A 22,839-nucleotide genomic window follows, 5' to 3' on the forward strand; every position below is an offset into this window, starting at 1 on the left:
GTAGTAGAGGCTACACAGCTTCTTTTCTAGTTCTGGTCCCATACATAGTCCTAAAAATGTGACTGAAGAAAATATAAACTAGCCAGCAGTTGTTTCCTGCTAATTGTGATATAGAGAATAGCAATATGGTACTATAACTGTCCCTCATGTTATCTGTGTCATATTTTTCTTTAGTACTTTACTTACAGACCCTTTTTCTGCAACTACCATATACAGCAATATGTTACACCTGCCTTAAATATTTGAGTCAACCTTAACAAAAGTAAATGAGGTTTAAAAATATTACTGCGTAGAAACCTTTTCCACCTTCTGTATGAATATGTAGCTTTCCTTAATGTCAGAGTTGATCAGTCCTACTGTTATGGATGTTCTTTTTCCAGTAGTATTGTTCGTATATGGCACAGCAGGTTAAGAACTTTTTATTTGGAAAGCCTGTCTAAAGTGTGACTATTCAGTCCATAATAAATTCTGAAAGTTAAATAGTTTGAGAAATGTTACAGAAATTCCAATTATGACATGAGAAACACCTCTTGTGAGCTAACTTTATGTGAAAATGACCTTTATGTGAAAATCGGATGACTTAACAAGCTAAATAAAGCTGTTTGCTATTCTTCAGTTCTAGCGTAAAGAGCCAAACGTAGATGTGCTTTCTTAACACTTGTCTCAAAGCTGTACCCCCAGTCAACTGTTTTCTTTAGAATGACAGCCAGATGGAGATGTGAAGAAATAAAGGAGCTATTTGCATGGGAGCAACTAGAAATTCAGGATAAACAGTTAGGATCTCTGCTGCTCTTTCGTCTTTTTCACTGCTAAGGTTTTTCCTTTAAATAAATTGTTCCTTGTGGCAATTACAACTTCTGTTGTAATACCGCTGGTTAAGAAGCTCTGCTCCTTGAAGAGGTTATCTATTTTTAGATGGTATTGAAGTTTTTTCCAAAAAGAAAACTTGTTCCTAAAAACTGGGTGTATCTGTTACAGGAATTGTATTTATCCTTTCGAGTTACTTTGCTTATTTTGTGTGAGTCTTTGAGACTTGCCTAGTGGATGTTCCGTAGTTTTAGAGCAGTTGGGTTTGATTTTTCAGACCCTAGATGTTGGCAAGATGACCAGGTCTGAGCATTGCTGCCTGGTTACCAAAGAAGTCTTAAGGCCTACTACTAGGCAGTTTATGGGCATCTAGTGGTTTGGATATGGGGGCATTCCAGGTTTGACAAAAGAAGCAATAGGATGTTTAACTGAAATTAACATGCTACAGCCTGTAGCAGAGAATGATTAGATCGTTTGTGTTTTTTATCTGTCACTTGTCCAGCCAGTCAGATTGGCAGCAAGGGACTGAAAGCTTCATGCAGAGTGTTTCTGTCTTTCATCAGTAGTTTCTGCTTTCCTTTAGAGTATGGGAGAAACAGGTTGGAAAGGTGCTATAAAGGAAAGCCTTTATGTTCTTGCAGATCGCTGATCAGATAATATATAGCGCCTTGAACTATCAATGTAAACAAAGTTTTGACCACAGTATGCACTCTGCTTGGAATAATCTTGATGAGCCATCAGAAACAGTAGATCAATATGCCTTATGATCCATTTAAAAGGACCAAGAAGGAACACAACTTTTTCCTGCAAGCTGTAGGTATAATTGCTTTAATAAGTTAACGTAAAAATTTGACCACCACTGTACTTTTAGGTTGTGAGGTTATTGTTCATCTGTAGTTCAGATGCTCTTTGATCTTTAAGGCTTACTTATATGTCATTAAGTATCTGAAAATCTTCCTTTTAGTTATGTTACTAGGTTTGAGGTATTTTGGGGGAAGAGAAGGAAATAACAAAGGCTACTATTAACTCTGCTGCTGTTTTTCAGAAAATGCATAGTTCTAAGAATGTTTCATTGTGCAGGATATAAAATATATCAAGTTTTGCTGATCCCTCGATCAGTGACTGCTGTGTGTAACATTGCTGAGAAAAAGGGTCTTGACTTTGGTGAATGCGAGGTAGATTGGTGTTCCAAAACTTAAGCAATTGCATAGGTTAAGATTTTTTTTTTTCTCTATTGTCACTTAAGCATTCTGTCACGTTTATCTTTAGTAGATGGGGAATAGAATGTGTGTGTTTAAAATAGGACTTGTGAAAGGTGAAGTGGCGTTCTACTACTACACTGTCAAGTAAGCTGTTGCTTTTGCAGCTGCTGTAAATGAATATTCTTTGTAGGAAGCATCTGAGAGGTCATTGCCTGCCTCATGGATTAAACATCCCCTTCTAAGGTAGCAGAGTTTACAGTGTGATTAGTGAAAGGGAGAGAAAGTGTCTGAAACCACCACTTGTTTTCTTGGGTTGTGTTTTTCTTTGGGTGGTGGAGAGTTGTTCAGGACATGTGTCTGTAGTTTACATAAACTTCTTGATCAGGGATTTAGGAAAGGTCAACCAATGATAGTGGATTTCAGAAACACTGCTGAGAGTTAATTTAGAAGTTCTTCTTGGGAGATTTATACAAATAATACTGAAATAGTCATGTTTGGGATCTGAACCTTGACTCTTTCTCCCTTTCAGCAGTAAGAGTAGCAGCTAGGAAATCAGTGGGATTTACATGCTGCCCATGTTAAATGTCTTCACTAGTTGGGGGGGATGAAGGAAGAGGACCAAAACACAAACACGTGACTTTCCAGGCTGTTTTGGTTTTATATTGGCCTTGCTATCAGGACATCAGTTACTGGACAGATTTTTATTAATCAGGATGGGGTTTTTTCCTAAGCCAGGTTTTGCAATGTACTTTTATGGAGACACTGTAGTTTCCATCATGATGACTTCATGGTACATAGTGTGGCAAACTGTGGCAGCCTGTGTTGGCATGCTGAGACTGGAGGTGATGGTAGTATTGAACTTCTCCTAGAGAAACAATAAAAGAAAAACTGAAGTTGCTGGTAGATAATGAACGCTTTTATACAGTAATGCTACTTTTGCCATAGGAGCTAACAGAGTAATAAAAATAGGTATATCATAAGTAAGTGGTTCCACAGAACTTTAAAGACAGTGGAGGTGGGGAATAGCCTTTGTTTCTAGTAGGGAGCAATGTCAGTTCTGTGGAGGTGAACTGCATTCAATTCTTTGTAGAAAATGCTGTTATAAGAAGTGTGCTTATCTGATTATTTTTTTTTAATCTAATGTGATTTTACTGAATTGGCAAATGCAGCCTGAAATAAATTCTGTGTGATAATGAATCTTGCTATTTGTTCCTGTTTAAAATACTTCTACATGGATATTTTTTAAAGTAACTAAAGGACAAACACAGATCCATTTTTGGTCTGTTCTACATAGGGGTTACTATAACAAAGAATCTAATCCAGAAGTGTATTTCTCAGTTCTCTGAAATTTCAGACATTATTTAGTGGGTACTACAGTAGTTATCTAGATTTTTTTTTTTTTTTTGTGTGCAAGTTTCTTTTGTGTTTGGGGTTGTTGTTTTTGGTGGTGTTTTGGGGTTTTTGTCTTGTGGGTGGGTTGTGGGTTTTTTAGTGTTGAAAGACTCATTTGGATCCAAGAAAATGTAACAGACCTATCTACCCATGGAATAGATTTTTCTTCTAGTTGAATCTAAATTACTTTATGCCTTACAAAATCAAATCCTGCAGTGCCATTTTGTTTTCTATCATCAGAACTAACACGATTGATCTATATGGACAAACCACGCTAATATCTGTAGCAACCCTGGGGTCAAAAAGGAGATATTTTGTATGTAGTGCCCCATAGCAGTAAACTTCAGTATTGCTGCAGACATGGATTAGTCTTAATTTTGACAACTGATAAAACAAGTGCTGTCAGCATCATTAAAGTCTGTGAATCTTGTCATTAAAATACAATTAAAAGAAGTTGAAATTGGTACTAGTTCCTAAACTGATCAAAGATTTTCTCTGTAACCACGTGTCACTAGTTTGCCTTTTGACTCCATATGTAAGTAGGTTTGGCTGGAACTTAGAACAGCATTTTGTTGTGTCACATTACTAGTTCTGAAGGTACTCAGAATCTATTTGGATTTTATTTTTTTGCAGATGATACAGCTCTAGAGGAAAAGACTGACCTTCATGACTTGCTTGACAGGATCTGAGTAGTGAAAGCACAATAGACAACTTTTAGAGTTTAACAGAAATAGAAATTAATCCAGGAACGAGAGCACTGGACTTGAAGAAATAAAGACTTCAGAGCTCAGAAGTTGGTCACTGATAAACCCTATTTGGGAATACAGCGTGGGAATGAATACTATTGAGACAGCAAAACTTGAAGAGCATATGGAGAGTCAAAACAATGACGCTTCTAACGGCTACTTACGACCTACTCTCTCAGTCACTGAAGAGAGCAAAAATGGCACTAGCAAACCAAAGGGCTTGTCTAATGGCTTGCGAAAAACAACAAAGAAATATTCTGATTACATCCAGGTTGCTATGACTGCTGAGTCTAGGAATAAATGTCCTCTGGAATGGTGGAAAACGGGCATTGCCTTTGTCTATGCTCTTTTCAACTTGATTCTAACAAGTGTCATGGTCACTGTGGTCCACGAGAGAGTACCTCCAAAGGAGTTAAGCCCTCCCTTGCCTGACAAATTTTTCGATTACATTGATCGTGTGCAGTGGGCTTTTTCTGTATCAGAAATAAATGGAATGATACTACTTGGATTATGGATATTCCAGTGGTTGTTTCTTAGATACAAGTAAGTAGCTATATTTTTTTTTTTCCTCTGCTGTATGTTTTCAGAACACTTGTTTCCAATTTTAGCTTTGGGAACAATCAATTTTATGGTAGAATCTGTAGCAATATTGTAGAATGGGGTTGGCAGGAAAATGCCAAAGGGATGACTGCTTTAGAAACTGTTCCATTGTCTAGGCTGGATACAGAAACACAGGCCTCTCCTGAATGTTGCATAATGTTTCTAAAACCTGAATTTGACACCCATATTGTACAAGTCAAATTTATTCTGGGATTGGGCTTTGCCGCATGTATTTACTGATGTGCCAGTGTTTAAACAGGAAATCATGCTGATGTAAGAAATGGCTTCTGAATTTGATGAAAAACCTTCTGTCCTCTGCAGCTAGATTGGAAGCTTTTTCCTTTGTTGACTAAAACTATACACAGAATCATAGAACAGTAGAACAGTTAGGGTTGGAAAGGACCTTAAAATCATCTACTTCCAACCCCCCTGCCATGGGCAGGGACATCTCACACTAAACCATGTCACCTAAGGCTCTGTCCAACCTGGCCTTGAACACTGCCAGGGATGGAGCATTCACAACTTCGTTGGGCAACCCATTCCAGTGCCTCCCCACCCTTACAGTAAAGACCTTCTTCCTTATATCCAATCTGAACTTCCCCTGTTTAAGTTTTAACCTGTTACCCCATGTCCTATCACTATGGCCCCTAATGAAGATTCCCTCACCAGCATCACCGTAGCCCGCCTTCAGATACTGGTAGGCTGCTATGAGGTCTCCACACAGCTTCTCTTCTTCAGGCTGAACAGCCCCAACTTTCTCAGCCTGTCTTCATATGGGAGGTGCTCCAGTCCCCTCATCATCCTTGTGGCCCTCCTCTGGACTTGTTCCAACAGATCCATGTCTTTTTTTTTTTTTTTTTGTTGACACCAGAACTGCACACAATACTTCAAGTGAGTCTCATGACATATTTAAGGCAAGTATGTGCTTACAATATGGGACTAAAAAGAGAAGGACACAGAGTCAAAGGTAAACTGCACCTGACTGCATACCCAAGTTAGACTGACGTCACGTTAACATTGGTTCAAGCTTTGTGGTAGCTCTGTACTATTATGAGGCAGCACTGAATAAACCTTTGATTTAAAGAAGTGTGTTGTGAAGAGGTGGGGATGGAGCTACCCTTTAATTCTAGGGTTTTAGAAGTCTAATAAAGCTAGAGCTCCATAATGGTTGTGAGTGTATCCTGCATGTGAACTTTATACTCATTCTTCCCCTCCACCCTTCTTCTGCTTTCAGATCAATAGTAGGACGCAGGTTCTTTTTTATAATGGGAACTTTGTATCTGTACCGCTGTATTACTATGTATGTTACCACCTTACCTGTGCCTGGAATGCATTTTCAGTGTGCGCCAAAGGTAAGAGTCTTTGCTCCCCAATTCTTGCTTTAGTCTGCCTGAGCCCTTATGGCTAAGGCCATAAGAGCAAATAGAAGCTAATGTTCCAGGTGTTGTTAAGTAACACAAATTACTTTTAGTTGATATCTTCAGAAACATATAGATTGTGCTAAACCAAAGATTGTGAGATATGCAAAGAGCCTCAAGTTGCTGCAGTTAAGATGCTATAAAGGAGAATACCTGTGTCAAAATAGTGCTGCTACCAAGCTAGTAAACTTGTTCCTGAGGCTTGAGCCACTCTTAGTACTGCAGCAATACTTATTACTTAGATGGCGGGGTACCTGTTTGTTCAGTCTTCTTTCACATTGGGACAATTTAGGAGCATAGCGGATGAACTACTTATGAACTGGGATCTATTTAAAAAAATCTTTATTTGTATACCACTATTGTAAAGACTCAACTGTTTTGTTTTAGTATCTTGGGGAGTGACTTTGTCTGTTGTAGATTGAGAAGTGGGAAGAGGTAAGCAAAGGAAAACTTAACTCTCTGCCAGAAGTACGTATTGCTAAGATTAAACCAGGATTAATTACTTGAACTCTGGAAAGACATGATAGCTCTTCTGGATTTGTTTTTGTCCCATGTGAATATCTCTCTGATTATGTAAAACTGAGTTCTCCTTTTAACTTACTTGCATTTGGGGTTTTTTTCCCCAGAGTTAATCTTTAAATAGCTAGGTGAAACTGAGTGTTTGCCTGATGTCTGTGAGAAGGCAAAAGCTGATCCTCATGTATGTTTCAAAAAAAAAAAAAAATCCTCTAAATCTGCACAAGTCTTGACTGAGCTTGTAACAAATCTAAAATTTAGTTTGAGGGTTGTTTTTTTTTTTTTGCTCTGTAGAAAAATTGCTCAGCTCTGAACAGAATGGCAAGCAGTATGCAAGGTTGTATGGTACAACTGGTTTTGAATGGGTTTTACCCATTCCATCAACTGCTATCATGAGATTCCTGACCTTATGAATTCTTAATGTTTACCTTTCCAATATACTGTGCATTGCATTCTCATACAGTGCATATTTTAAAATAGCCTTGGAAAGCATAGGCAGAATGCTAGTGTTACCAAGCTGAATGTTAGCACCTGACAGCTTTGATGCGCATGCCCATTTGTTTAAGAATATGGGAAAGAAAGTCAAAGAAATGGAAGATGTATCCTTTTCTCCCTATCTGCCTGACTCCATATGTGTTTGGGCAAGAAGTTTACTCAAGTCGCTTATGGTGTACCTTAAACTTTCTTCTTTTTTTTTTTTGTATTCTTTTTGGGTGTTGTAGTTGAATGGAGATGCGCAGGCAAAGCTTCAGAGGATCCTGCGACTGATTTCTGGTGGTGGTCTATCCATAACTGGATCTCACATCCTGTGTGGAGACTTCCTGTTTAGTGGTCATACTGTGATATTAACTCTGGTCTACCTGTTCATCAAAGAGTGTAAGTGATGGTATTTCAATGGTCTTTTCTTGTTCAAATTCATTGTACTGGGAAGACACAGGCTAAAAGTTTTAGCATGTTTTTTATATTTTTGCACCAAAATATAAAACTACAGCCCTCAGTTAGTGGTCAGCCGTACGCAGACTGTACGTGTGTGGGTTTGAAATATAAATCATGACTCTTGAGCGGAAATAGAACATGGGTGTAGTGGAAGTGGTGTAGGTTTAACTGAAGGCTTAATGTGACTAGACATGTTGTATAGTGTGTACTGGTTGATTGAAGCAAGCTAGCTTTTCATTATTCATTAACAGGTTACTCAAATTTGGGGTAAAACATACTGTAGGTAATTAGGTAAATTAGCTCTGTGCAGATTGGCTGACATACCTTAGATTTTAAAGGATTTATTTTGTGGTGTGAGCATAGCACCATTGCACACCTAAACTACATGCAGACTCAAAGCTATTTTTTGTGAAGTTTGCTATATGTTAGCTATTGCAAACAATGAAAAGTTGATTCGTGCTCTTTGGATGTCTTCTGCTAGGGTCTCCTACTTTTTGCCTCTTGAAGTTGATAAAAATTTGGTAAGCACAAAAAAAATATAGTTAGGGTTATGGTTTCACCCTTTGCTTTACATTGCAGTGGTGTTTGGGGGGGGGAATCAATCTGTGCTGCACACACAGCATCGATTGAAGCTTTAGAGAGTAGAGCATGGATTTCTGAATCTGATATATTGTAAGCAATGCTGGTACCCTGGGAACTTGGCCGCTCATGAATGCATAGCGGGGAGTTCCCTTTTCAGTTCATGTATTTGGAATTGGAATCTTCTCTCCTACTGTTGTGTCCCAAACTATGCAAATGCTAGATTGGCTCATGGGAATGTGCTGACTGAAATAAAAATAAAACTAACCAGCATTAGTTGAGTGCCTTCCTCTTACGAAAACATTGAGGGAGGAAGGTGTTGCAGTGCTGTGTTCTGCCTTACACAAAGCCCATGATACAGAAATGCCCGTTTCACATGACAAACTTGAAATCTTTGGATGGAAGATACTCTTCTTCAAACAGGGATACAAGATGTTGTTCATAGTCTGCTGATTCTTAGGCCTGGGTCTTTCTTGTAAAGTGAACATTCCTGAGGGAATGGCATGTGTAACTCATCAGTATTATTAAAACAGCCTAATACATTTGTTGTTTGCCTTGTTTTGTGTATGTTACTGCAGCTTAATGCTGGTCACATACCCTTTTAATATCTTTAGTACCAGAAAGATGCCGGTAACCCAATGTCTGGGGCTTCTATAACTCCTGTACTTCTATCCTAAGAGGTCTGAGGAATTATAATGTACAAACACTTGTAATAATCCCTTTGCTGCCTAATTGTTTGGCATATATTTCAGAGGACTTGTCTTCTATAAATGAGAAATGAATAGCTCTCCTTAAACTGACTCCCATATAATTAGCAAAATACTATCTGAGCAAGGACTTAAGCCCTATAATTGCTCTGAATTAGAGGTTGCTTATGGTACTTTTTCTGCTCTTTTGATGATGTGTCTGCAGTGCAAGATGCATTCTGAGGTTGTTATTTCTGGCTTAGAGGATTTATTTTTCTCTGCTCTTTCTTTCATCCTTTGCTGCTTCAGTTACTGCCCCACATTCCAGCTTTTTTCCCCCGAGTAGTTATGTTTTTAGCTTCAGTTTGTCTGTCTTGCTTTGGGCTGTTTTCTTCAGCTGCTTTAGATGGCTTGGCTCCTAATATTTTTTATTTTTTTTTTAATCAGTAGATACAAATTTGTCTGCAGTGTTTTGGGGGCAGCTAAGAGACTTTACTGTCTTGACACTTGCACCAGAATTTAAGTTGTCCCATAGTAACTGTTTTGCACAGGCCTCTCAAACTTCTACTGTGTAAGCTTGTTGAGATCAGTAAGTTTTCTGCTGGTATTGTGTGAAAGTAAAGGCTGACCATTGCCCCACAAGGCAAGAGGTGCCAGAACCTCCCACTGAGAGTGAAATGAAGCCCGTTAGCCTGTCAGAAGTTATGAATGGTCATTGTGCCACCCAAGGCCTTTTTCAGTGGGGACAGAAGGGCAGGGGAACTTTTCCACTGAAGTGGCTTAAATGCATTTTGAAGAATAGCTTCACTCCCATTTGTTAATCTTTAATGAAAGGGTATAAATTCACATACTGTACTTCACTGTACAGTGTATTCTGTCGCACAGAACAGAGGTTTCATGCAAAGCAGGTAAAACCTAGGAATTAAAAGTCCAAGTATCTTTTCCTGTTTAATCTTTGATTCTGCTCAAGTTATATCAATTCTAGATATTTTACTAGAGTGTAAGTTTACTTGAGCATAGACTGTAAAAAGAGCAGTCTCAATACACACAAGTAAAATAAAGTGCATGTTTTGCCTCAATTCTGTCTCTTGCTCTGCACCCCATACCCTAGAAGTGATTTAACTGGAAAACTTAATCTGACTAGAAAATGGGTGATGGTGTTGTCTGTCTCTGTAAGCTCTTCTTGGATTCATTTTACAAAGTAAGAAAACCTCAGTAAGTTTGTGTAATTCTTTAATCTTGTTTTCTCGGTCAAAACAAAGTTCTTGTACTAGTGTGGTATAAATGAGTTATGCTTTTAAAATTTAGTAGCCTGAATTAAATAATTGTAGCATCATAGACTGATTTAGGTTGGAAAGGATCTTAAGAACATCTAGTTTCAACCTCTTTACTATGGGCAGGGGTGCCTCACAGTAGACCAGGTTGCTCAGAGCCCTGTGCAACTTGGCCTTGAACACTGCCAGAGATGAGCATCTACAACTTCTCTGGGCAACCTGTTCAGTGTCTCACCACTCTCACAGTGAACAATTTCTTACTTATATCCACCCTAAATCTCACCTATTTCATCTTTTATGTTTTCCCCTTCCCTTTGTGGATTGCTGTAACAACATACATCTTTTTTTGTGTGGCTCTTTTTTTTTTTTTCCATCACTTTCCTATTTCACAGATTCACCACGTCATTTCTGGTGGTATCACTTAATCTGCTGGCTAATGAGTGCTGCTGGCATAATTTGTATCCTTGTCGCTCATGAACACTACACCGTAGATGTCATCATTGCTTACTATATCACCACACGACTTTTCTGGTGGTACCACTCAATGGCTAATGAAAAGGTGAGTAGCAAATATCTTCAGAGTCAATGTATAACCTTGCATTTGTTAATACTGCTCACAGGTTCTTGATTTTGAAATAAAAATAGGAGTTCCATATTGAAGTTTAAACAAATTGGGCAGGAAGTTTCACTTTGCTGTGGTTTAAGTAAATATTTAATGAATTAAGATTTTCTTTTTTGATCTGTGGCTGTTAATAAGTAACTGCAAAAAATTATTTTTACAAAGCTAATTTTTGAAATTCCTTATAAATACTTTTTGAACTTCAAGTTCTAATTGCTGTAGTTGATGTATAGAATAGCCCTTGTTTGTCTAAGCTTATGAATAAATAGTAGTTTAGTAATTTATAACCAACCTAAGCTACCTAGACCATCCTAAAAATCTAGCAGTAGTTCTTTCTGTAACTGTCACTAAAAGTACATTGTTCAGAAGGTATCTGCTGCAGTTATTTTTAAGAACACCTTCAAGTAGGAGCATAGATCTCAAGCCATTTCAATCTAGTTTTCAACTGTTAGTCATCAATGGAAATGTGACATGTCTGAAAGGACTCGCATTCAAAGATGTGAGTGCTTGCTCTCCCTGAATATTGTACAGCAATGAAGCATTTTTTTTCTGTTAAAGATGCTTAGTTTGTAGTATATATTTGGACTATGCTGTATACGCTGCCTCAATACTTTGTTTTTCCTAGGCTGAATGCACCTTGTCTTTACAGAAATACAAATATATTGAATTTTTGTGGTTGTTCTGACTCAATGTAATTGATTGTAATGCTTTAAACTGATCGTCTGTTTCCTTTTCTTCTTTACCTTCTTGTGCCAATACAGACTTTAAAGGTCTCTTCGCAGACAAATTTTCTCTCTCGAGCCTGGTGGTATCCAATATTCTATTTCTTTGAGAAGAATGTGCAAGGCTCTGTTCCTTGCAGCTTTTCTTGGCCAATATCTTGGCCTCCCAGCTGCTTCAAATCTTCATGCAAAAAGTATTCACGGGTTCAGAAGACTGGAGAGGACAATGAAAAATCTACCTGAAGAAAAGGAAAGCATCTGCTCTGTATTTTTGTTTGCTTTCTTACCAAAACATTAATGCTGTAACCAAAGTTCTTAAGAAGACTACACTGTAACTGAAGATGTGGACCAAGTTTCTGTGCAATTGATTGGAAAGACAATTGTAGACACACATATTGCCATTTCATATGTTCTCCTATCATCACTCTGTACAGGCCTGTTCTGCTCTTCAGTGCTAACAGAATGCACCACTCTTGGGACTTCTATTGTTAAAGAAAAAATGGAGCAGGACTTTGCTTTACTAATGAGATAGAGGTGCCAAAGCCCCATTAACACTTTTATTACTATCACTTATCCACAGAAGCACCCAAAAATCTCATCTTCAGAGTCTGGAGTGCATAAGGGCAAAAACCATGTCAAAATGTAAAGGCATGGTATCGGCATATTGAGGTATATGAAAAGATAACACAGTTATGGGAAGTGGTTTGTTGCATTATTCTTGCTAATGAAGGTAAGGCCTTTGTGTGACTGGTACAGCTGGAAGCAAGTCTTGACTTTTTTTGCACTCTGGGTATGACTGTCTTGTGACCCTGAAATCTACTTATCACCATTATCTCCCGTATATTCTACTATATACAGATTTTTACATTTTTATGAGTAATTTCATATCTAAATTGTTGTGCTACCTGATGACTTTGCAAATTAGGAATAGCTGCTAACATCAGAGCTCAAGGAGCCAAAAGTTTCCTTTTTAAAAAAGGACACAGTTTCGAAGTTAAATCTTAAATTGCAGTTGGCCTTTTCTATATAGCTATACAGTGCCTATCAGTGTATGTATATGCATATACACACAAAAGCACACACTGCTGTGTAGTTAAACACCTATGAAACAAAACTGCTTACTGGAAAGAGCGATCATACAGTTCTTCATTCAGGCAAAAGTCCTGTAGATCTCACCTTGAGGAATGCAAGGCCAGGTCCAAAATGGGGCTATAGTTAAAATAAGCTTTTAAATTTTAGTAGCTATCTCTTGCTGAAAGTATGTAGCAGGTTTGCTTGGGAGCCATAGTTCTTTTTTTTACCTGTTGGCACATGTTTCTCTAACTTACCTTAAGAAAAAAAAAACCCAAAGAAGTGCCAAGGTGAATACCTACAACAGTAGCATTTCTTCAAGTATTACCTAAAACCATTTCATATTAAATGACACTGTGGTAGAACTCGCATGCAGATTCCCGGGGGGGGGGGCCCCCCCCCAGTCCAGTTAAAATGGCTGTTTAAACAAGTTGGGTGAGAATGTGGGAAACTACCATAGCATAAACATGTAACAAAACCACAAATTAACAGCTGCCTGCTTGTTGTTGGATTTTGTTGGTTTGTATTGTTGGCAAAACAATGTAGAAAATTAGAATGCCACATTTAACCCTTTATGTTCTATATTAATTTCTGCAGTTATCTCAATTTTATTTTTAAATTTTCAGTAAAACCTGATAGCAAATATAAAATTGTGTTAAGTGTTGAGGTGGTACTGATATAAAGGAAATGCTGTTTATTTTAAGAATGTCTGGAACTGAGTGACAGGTGTGAATGTGAAAACTTGTTTTTAAAAAGTCCAGTTAAAGTTATAAAATGCAATACAGAGTATTCAGATACCTTTTTTTTTCCAGTTAAGGGGATCAATTGCTGTGAGTTGTACATGAGAATATTAATGTGCATTTGAAATATTTTTGTGCATTATCAAAGTAATACAATAAACAATGTTCCTTACAATAAGTCCTTGTTAAAACTTAGCTAAGAGAAATTCTGCTGATGTTTGGTTTTGTTACTTTAAATCGGCTTCTTAGAATCATACAACATGCCCCTGGAAGTTGGGGGAGGGGGCATACCCATGTTCTCATTTGCTTGCTCCTGGCACACCTTGAGCAGCTAAAAAGCCAGTAGCAGAGCATTTATATAAAAATCCTTCTTATGTATCATACAAACGAATTTGTTCAATGTCAGTCTGTAAATCTGCCAGCATACTCACGTTGCTACTACTTCATAGAGCATAATACTGTTTTCTGAAGCTGAATTCCAAGCTTTGTGGTATCTTAACTATCATGTTAAGTCACTTGTAGTAATACTATCTTTAAGAAATCATGAGTGAATTTCATTAGTAGTAACCATGCCTTGAAAATAACATGATGAAAGGCATTCCAGTAAGGAACTTAAACAGTGATTTTTCATTTGGTGGCTGAATAATAAATACTTTAATAGTCTAGATAGCTAATTGTCTGCATAACCTCCACCATGACTTAGTGGGATTTCTCTATTATTCTATAGAATAATAGAATTTCTTCATGCAGGATGTTTGTTTTCTTTATTCTTATTTTGAAAGGAAAAAATATGAAAGTGATGAAATAGAACAATGTAAAAATTACGCTGTTGTTGGGCAGTGTTAACTTTTGTTCTACTGCTGAATTTGATAGAAACTTCTGTTGTAATATGAAACTAAATGGCAGCCTGAGCTCAAAACTTCTTTTTTCTGGCTCAGCAGTCTCTCAACTGCTTAAATATTCTCTATTGTATCAAAGTCCTCAAAAGGGGGTGTGTGTTTAATTAGCAGGACACCCCAATTCTCTATTCTCTCAATAGCTTTAAACTGCTTCTGCAAACTTAGATGGTAAAGATGTCCTTGAAGACTCTTTAGGCCTACATGCAAGGTGATGAAATGGGGTAAGAGTATATGCTAGTGGTTACCGCTATAGTAGTTTATCCAATCCAAATTACAGATGGTACATAAGAAATAATTTTAATAACTTGATGATCGTATATACATACTATGAAGCTGAAAACATGGTTTCTCATAAGGAAAAAGCATTGCAGTGGGTAGAAAGAAAAGGAGGGAAGTAGACTTCACTAATGTATTGATCACTTGATTGTAGGCTGATTTGGGCTATTTATGCTTGATGTTCTGCAGCATGTCCCTGTATTTATTTTTCCTAGAGTTACAATAATAATCTTTCTTACAGATGTCACACCAGAGGCACCTGGTACTGTGACTCTAAGTAAAAGGCTCCTTTTGTCTCCTGAAGAGCATTTACATGTTCAACTTCCCAAATAACTTGAAAACAAAGGCACTACATTTGTACGTCTGGCATATCAGTAGGATTTAGATGCTGTTGGGTGCTTTGCATTTATGAAACAAGCTTTCTTAAATGCCTAACCTAAACTTAAAGCTGGATTTAAAGCTTAACTTGATCATTTAAAGAAATGTGATGCTCCGTGGTCATGATCTAGATGTGTAATTCCAATGCCTAAAAGATTAACATATTTGAAACCATTGTAAATTGTCATTTTTATGGTATGTGCTTAGCACTCCCATGTGGACGTAAACGGTACTAAACGTTAATCCTTATTCATTGCTGTTTGCTTGGAAAGATAGCTACAGGTGGAGTGGTAGCAAAAACAGCTGTGCTAAATTTTGCTGTGAACTCTAGTACTGGATTTGCCTCACTCCAAAGGGAAGCAGAAGGGGAGGGGGTAAGAGACGGAATGAAAAAAAATGCCAAGACTCTACGTGTTAAGATGCACTACATTTGTGTACTAGAGAAATAAAGCCTCAGTAGCAGAGACAGAACGGGTAAGTATTTTTAGAGATACAGGAGAGAATTATCTTAATTAGATTAGTGCAAAGCCACTTATCTGTATCTTAAGTCAGAATCTGTTCAAACTCTAGCTTTCTCCCATCATTAGTATCTGGCTAGACAATTTATCCTAAGTTGTTTGGTACTAACCCAAATTCATTTTTTCATTTAAGTACATACAAAGTATGATTTACAGTTCAAGAGACCAGATCTGTTAATTTCAGGGTAAGGTGAAGTCTTTCCATTTACTTCAAGTGAACTTTCCTACAGCTCTTTAACTTACAAAAAGCTATCTTAAAGATCCATGGGGTAATTCTGAAAACAAGTCAAATCTGATGTACTGGAACCATTTTTATAATTTCCATTATTGACAGACTTAACTGTAAATCTCCATGGTCATCTTGATATTTTTACAACACGTGTTTTGGACTTACCTTAGAAGTCTTCTGTAGGCTCACAAAACTAGAATGATACTGTAAGATGGAGCACTTGTGAACTAAGGTGTTCCATACCAGGCATTGTAAAAACTGTGTCTTACATTCAGTTTCTGAAGAAAGGGGTCTTAAAAAGAAACTTTTGTTGGACACCACTAAAATAAGTGTTGCTGCTTAAGAGCACTTGAGAAAAATATCCTAGCTTGCCACTGAAGTAACTTTGTAAAGTCAGCCTTCATATGCTACTTTATGATCCTTCCCAGTGTCCAAAAAACCACAACCCAGTTGCGCCAAGAAACTGAGAATGAAGACAAAGGCTTTTGTTCTGCTGTTTACAAGAAAAAGGGAGATGAAAACATTGAAGTAGATGATGATCATGTATTGCTTTTTACTCAAAGCTAAAACTATACTTAAATTCCAAGTAATATGTAATTAAAACTGTTTATGTGTAATAGTGCTGAAAAAAAACTATAAGGAAATGGGCAGTATTAAGCATTCCACAGTACAGATATACTATACAGATGTACAGGGAGCCTACAAGGATGCTGGAGAGGGACTCTTCTCTAGGAACTGTAGTGATTGGACAAGAGGTAATGGGTTAAAACTTAAACAGGGGAAGTTTAGATTGGATATAAGGAGGATGTTCTTTACTGTGAGGGTGGTGAGGCACTGGAATGGGTTGACCAGGGACGTTGTGAATGCTCCATCCCTGGTGGTTTTCAAGGACAGGTTGGACTTGGGTGTCATGGTTTAGTGTGAGGTGTTCCTGCCCATGGCAGGGGGTTTGGAACTAGATGATCTTAAGGTCCTTTCCAACCCTAACTATTCTATGATTCTATTCTGTGTCTATCCTGTGGACTATGCTGGTTCTCATCTATAACTTAAAATACAAAGATCCAGTGGGAGATGCTTAAAGTCCTTAAAATATTTAAACATGATCAGCAAACTTTCATAAGCTCTTGTTCCAAGCTGTCACTATTTGTTTCTAAAACAAGAACAAAGTGCTGCAGTGCTTAAAACATACTGAAGCTTTTCCTAGGTGGCTCAAGTTTCCATGGATTTAACTGTTTGATTAAATCTTCCTAACTTAGAAAGCAGCACCAAAGAATTTCAGGCTAGCTACAGGTAACTTAAATATTGTAAGAAAAAGTTCTTGTTCTGGACTAATCTTTTGGTAGATAATCTTTCCTAACAAAACCCTTAGAATGCCTGAATAATGTTCTGAGCTGAAGTGAAGATACAGTGCTGTCTCTGGTATGTATCTGAAGTACTAATGTTGAGGATTCTTTCCTGGTGAACACTAGTTCTTAAAAAGGAAGATTTGACTTGTTTTCAGTTGAAATATTTCAGTTCCTAAGGACTTGGAATTTAGCACGTACTATGAGAAGTTAGTTTTCTGTGACTCTTTGCTGTGGGCAAATCTTAAAGATGCAAGCTAGGTAGGAGGAGAGGGTGAACTCACTCCTGCTGGAAGTAGTTTGTGACTGAGTTCAGATTATATTGGCTATATGATACTTGCTGTCTTATTCATACCATAGAAAAAAAATGCTGTATCACAGTGTTCTATTTAGTGTTCACTCTTTTTCAAATGATTCTGTGTTGGCCCAGTCATTTCCCTAGATGAGGAGTGTGTTTGTTGTTTTCTTGATGGATAGTTTAGTCATAACTGATTCTAGTTCTAGTAAATGTCAATGGAAAAAAACGTAGATCCATTGTATACAGTGCCTACAGCGTTTTTTAAAATCTCTATGCATGGGCTTCTTCTAGCAGGAATACTCTTCTTTAAAGCTATGCCTGTATAATAATAATTATTGTATTTTTTGTCTGCATAATAATATCTTTAGGAGGTTAGTATTTGTGAAACTGCAAAGGCATGACACAATATCCTTTGTGCCAATTGAGGTTATTTTTCCCAAAGTAACTGTTGAATTGCATCTGAGGGTGACTCTCTCCCCGCCTTTCCCCCCCCCTTTTTTTAATTTATTTTTAAATATTGTTAAAGTACAAGTGGTCAGAACCCAGTCTGAAGTAAAGGCATTTTGAGTAGTTGGGGACCCAGGCACCATGCAAATACTTGTGCATAGGGAGGGTGCTCTCTGGCGTACGCAGTACTGGATGCAGTCCAGAGGCCTCTCTGGGAAGATGCAGTAGGTTGTACTTGTGTAGTAGGCTGTGAACAATCTTTGCTTGTCCTTTTGAGCTCCTTTCAGCCTTTGGGCACAGTACCAAACGTGGCAATAGCTAAAAAGTGTAGTGAAGATCACATACAAACTGGAAAACTGTGAAAGGGGCTGAAAAGGCAGACCAGTGTAAAAACAGTCATCGGAGAGCTGCATTCTAGTCCAACAGAATATATAGTCTGCTGTTACTTCAAGCATGTGAGTTGCATTTAAAATTAGTGGTTCTGTATGCTTTTTTAAATTAGTATTACTATTATTGTTATAGTTTAAATAGCAGCAGGAGTGCTGAAAGCATCAAGAGGAAATCTGTCTCCCTGATTACTTTTACATTTACCAGTTAAGTGTTTGCATACAGACCTTAAACAATATTACTAAATTCCAACCTCTCTTCCCTTTTTTAAGTAACAAAGAGTTCTCTGTGCTTTGTTACTTCCATAAAAACTGGGTTTGCATTGCACTTTCTTCAGTTTGTTGCCACTCAAAATGCTGTTTATACTTTAGCCTAGGCTGCTTTGGGCTCCTGTCTTACTTCACCTGCCTCTGTTGACTGCCTTTTCTAAGTGGCTCAGTACAGAAGAGTAGCCCCCAAAATTAACACTAAAGCCAAAAGATATTCTTGTCAGACATGTTTGCACAATTTGAAACTTGAGATTATTTTCAAGTACAAAAATCTAATGTCCTAGGGCATACTTTTTATCTCAGGAATCAATTCTTTCTTTTTAAATGTTTAGTACATGGATTTGTGTTTATTTTCCTGATGTAGGAGAGCATGTGTGAGATGTGAAAAATTCTAGTGGTTTTTGTGAGGTCAGGGTGACACTAGGGAATCTGAAAGTTAAAGAGGAAATAATGTTTTGTGGTTCTCCTGCTTCTCATGTAACTTAGAAAGGAGAGCTCTAAAGACTTCTGTAAAAACAGTACACGACATCACTTTTAACTGCAACATGGTTTCATCCTCATTGGCTGATCAGTTTTCGTACATGATTTCTCCTAGGTTAAATCCATAGCTCTGTGCATTAATTGGAGCTATGTATCCAACCTGGAAAAAAAACAGGCAAGAAAAGCTGTTGGCTGCTGAGGAATCCTAGATGGTAATACAGGAGTGCTGTAGTCCTTGCGTGGTAAGGAGTTAACATACGGCCTGGTTTTATAGCTTTAGGGTGCAGTTCTGCAAATGCTTTACAACATAATACTACAGTATCAAATGATACTACTTAGAGATCTTTTGTGCTGTAGCTCCAATTCCTGCTAGTGTTTCAAACAGCATTGTTTTTATGTAAACTGTTCATAATTAGTAAGAGTTGGCTTTTGTGTTGCAAAACTTTCAGGATGACACTTTCTAGCACGTCAGCTATTTTGGTTAAGTGGATGACTGCTGAGTGTTGTGGTTTACTGTATACCAATCTGTTAACTGTGTTAAGCTCTATTGGACTAGTTGTATTTAAAGAAAAAAAAGGCAATAATTTGAGCATCTTGTAGCTTTTCTCTCTAAAGGTGCTATCTGTCATGAGCACTTGCACTGTTGACTGTGAATTTGGTACAAACATGTTAAAGAAATTGTCCTACATGATTTACTCAGCACATACAAGAAACTTCCCATGGTCAGCCTGTGTACTAACAAAAGCAATACTTTGTTGGACTAATTACATGACCACACACATCTTAAAATTAAAATCCTGTTTCCATTTATGGTGCTAAAGTTACCTCAAAAATTCTCAAGAGTCGATCTTCTCTTCTTGCCCATGAACATTAAAGAAAGCTGTTGTGACAATAAAGCCAAATTTCTCTACATCTTAAGCCTGTTCCAAATGCTTTTTATAAAATTCAGCCCCTTTTCTATTTCTGCTTTATATAAAAACTGCAAAACATTTCAGGTTTCTAGTACAGGAGAGTGTTAGGAGTGTATGGATTTAGACTACACATGCAAGATAAAATTTTCATACATGCTTAGGATAGCTAATCTTCTGAAACTCAGAAAAGCCAAGAATTGTATTGGATAGGATCAAGGCATAGGCTGATAGTTTGGTGTGTGGGTTTTGTGGTTGGTGTGTGTTGTTTTTTTTAGTTTCTTTTTTTTAAGAAAACCAGAGCAGTTCCCCAACTTCATCATCATTTGGAGCCTTGGAGAGACAGAGGATGTGAAATGGAAAACACTGTATTAGGAGAATGGTGATTCTGCAATGTAGAGCCATGATTTGCTGAAACTTCCTAAAAAATCCCCAAACTTGTGACGGAACATGACCAGATAACCTAGGGATTATCTAGGGAACAGAAGTGAAACTTGACATAATTACTAAGGCTGCTCACAGTAGGACATAAAAACACATGAAAGCAAGTTAAACTAAGATTATTTACACTTTCAAACAGCAAAGTAATTTTCTAACTTTGTTTACAAGCAACCTCCTCTTAAGATGAAAAACTACCTTATGCATTCTGGTGCAGAAGATACTGGAAGATACTGTTGTGGTCTCCCCTCAACCCTCCATTTGGTTACAATTTAAATTGTATATAGTGAAGAACAATGCATTTCCAAATCTTTTCAAAAGGCATTTTTGGGCAGCAGTATCTACACTTTCCCTCCATTGGGAATACAAAGCCTTCAGTTGTCCTACCTTCTAAGCCCCTTGTATCTCACTCAGCTTGCAGTTGTAAAAGTATCTGCCTGTAATGCATTTTGAAGTGTTACTATAGTCAGCTGTAAGTATGATGCTTTTAATTTATCGGGACATATGAACCTGAAGAGCAGGTGTCCTGTCCAGGTAGGCGCTGGTGAGCAGGAGAGGTGCATGTATAAGGGTGCACCCTGGAACACTGCAGCACTCCCTGCTTTGAAGTAGTTACACCTAGAGGTTCTGGTCGCTAAACTGTTACCTTTCATATACTCGAATAAGTTCTGTTGAATCACTTGCACCTAGTACTTAAGCAAATAAATGGGTTTCTCCAGGATCTATTTTATGGAAATTCTGTGACTGTGCAAAGAATACTGCAGGTCTAAAGTAGCTTAATTTAAAGCAGAAACAAATCGCACTGTTCAGGTAAAAGCAGGGATGGATGGGTTTTTGTTGAGTGAAGATGGATCATCTAGTAGTGGTAGCTTATATTGTCTTGCTACTTGTCTCGATGCTTGCTTTAACCGTAGGACACTTAGAAGAGCCAAAGATAGAACAGAGTCATCCATAACAGTTTTAAACCACATTGAAATACAAGTTTTACTATTTTTTCGTTACTAGAAACAAATGGTTGTCTTTTTCTTTTTTTTTTTTTTCATTTATTTACCAAAGAATTGCTGTCCTTACAGAAATATTGAGATAGACGCTGTATGTTTAAATGCCCTGAACAAACAAAACGTTTGTGAGCACGTGAGATGTACTTGGTTGAAAGCAGATTTTCAGCATTAGCATCTGATGTAAATAACAGAAACATGTTTGTCACTGCACTGCTCTAACTCAGAACTTTACAGTAATTCCAGTGGTTTTTTGACAGAGATTTTTGTGACAAAAGTGCCTTTAGAAATAAAAATAAAAAAGTTGCCTGCAAGCTTAAAAAAATCACAGCCCATACTTGAAGAGAATGGATGCTAACTCAACAACCGCATAGAGTAACTAGTCAATACTCAGAAGGGTTGAGAGGATTCAAAGACAAGAGATAAATTTTGAGAAAGGAATATTATATTGCTTTTGAGAATTTACTGTATGTGTTAAACTTCCAATGTTTCTGCTTGGGCCTTAGCTTTGTAACTAAGAAAAATGAGTTAATGGTTAACTTTAAAGGAAAATCAGTTAATTTGAACTACTGCATTTTTTAAAACACTCATCTCAATGACAGTCATTGGTGGGATTTTTCCTTTGCTTGTTATGTGGAGGACTGTTTCGGGTTTGTTCTTTTTTTTTTATTACCTGTTAAAAGTGGCACCAAGTGCTTTGATTACTCAGTTTACAGTAAAACAATTTGAGGAATAGATTTTCCTTAAGTGCAGAATTAAATGGGGGTGGTATGTATTATACTGATATGAAGACTGAGGAGTAATAATTTCCAAGGGAAACATTATAGTGCTAAAACTTGTATATGTAGTTATTTGGGGTATGCAGAATATTAATAAAGTACTTGGTTATATTTTGCCATTCATTTTATGCTTTAAAAATAGTCTATTTAGTTCTAGTTTTAATCTGAAAAGCTGACTTTAATGTTTCAACAACTTACTATTTTTAAGTAGAAACATCTGTTTAATGATACTTCAGAGCAACCTTTTACAGTTGATCAGTAAATTCACTTAAAACTATGAAAGTAGTTTCATTTTTTTTGTCAAACCTAATGTGAAATTTAGTCTCTGGGCAACCCAATACTGGCCATATGCCACTGAAACCGATCTTTCAGCTGCATATGGAGGCAAAGACGCAATTTCCTTATCTAGTCCTACTTCTCAGCTAGACTGAGAGGCTAGATTGCTCTTACATAAAATTGGCAACCCAGTAATGTATTTCAGTTGTGCTGAGTAGCTTAGCTTCTTCCTTTCAGACTGCAGCACTTAAACTTTGAGACTCAAATTTAAAATGTCTTTGGTTCAGATAAATTTTCACCTGTTATTTCCGTATTTTTCTTACAGATACATTTTATTTTGTGTCTATTGTAATTAACTACAGAAAAAACTGCATTCTGTTCTGCCAGTTTAAATCTCTGATCTAGTTTTTCCTGCTTTGTTTAATCCATGGCTAGTAAAATGTCCATTTTCTGTTCATGTTAAACTAAAGAGATGTTGCACCCAGTTGCCTTAACTGCTTGGAGGAAAACTGACCTTAACCATTTGAAGCTTTATGTATTTCTAAAATTGCTCTAACTTCTGTATAATTGCAATAAACCCTTTTTAATACAGACCAGCCACTGTTTAA

The 22,839-nt window shown here is 37.3% G+C and overlaps 1 protein-coding gene across 4 annotated transcripts in view; it reads left to right on the forward strand.

Moving 5' to 3' along the window:
• SGMS2 (sphingomyelin synthase 2) overlaps nt 1-13,486 on the forward strand; it is a 46,743-nt gene extending 33,257 nt beyond the window's left edge. For all 4 annotated transcript variants that reach the window (XM_061355172.1, XM_061355171.1, XM_061355169.1 and 1 more), the window contains exons 2-6: nt 4,035-4,690; nt 5,982-6,099; nt 7,404-7,557; nt 10,549-10,715; nt 11,537-13,486. In XM_061355172.1, the coding sequence (XP_061211156.1) occupies nt 4,236-4,690; nt 5,982-6,099; nt 7,404-7,557; nt 10,549-10,715; nt 11,537-11,740 (1,098 nt within the window). In that variant the 5' untranslated portion in view covers nt 4,035-4,235 and the 3' untranslated portion in view covers nt 11,741-13,486. The remainder of the gene's footprint in view (nt 1-4,034; nt 4,691-5,981; nt 6,100-7,403; nt 7,558-10,548; nt 10,716-11,536) is intronic.
• The last annotated feature ends 9,353 nt before the right edge of the window (nt 13,487-22,839 follow it).

The sequence above is a fragment of the Neopsephotus bourkii genome, unplaced genomic scaffold, assembly GCF_033783945.1.
Source record: "Neopsephotus bourkii isolate Nb327-2 ecotype Australia unplaced genomic scaffold, CSIRO-AGI_Nbou_v1 NB_787, whole genome shotgun sequence".
In the NCBI taxonomy this organism is placed as follows: Eukaryota; Metazoa; Chordata; class Aves; order Psittaciformes; family Psittacidae; genus Neopsephotus; species Neopsephotus bourkii.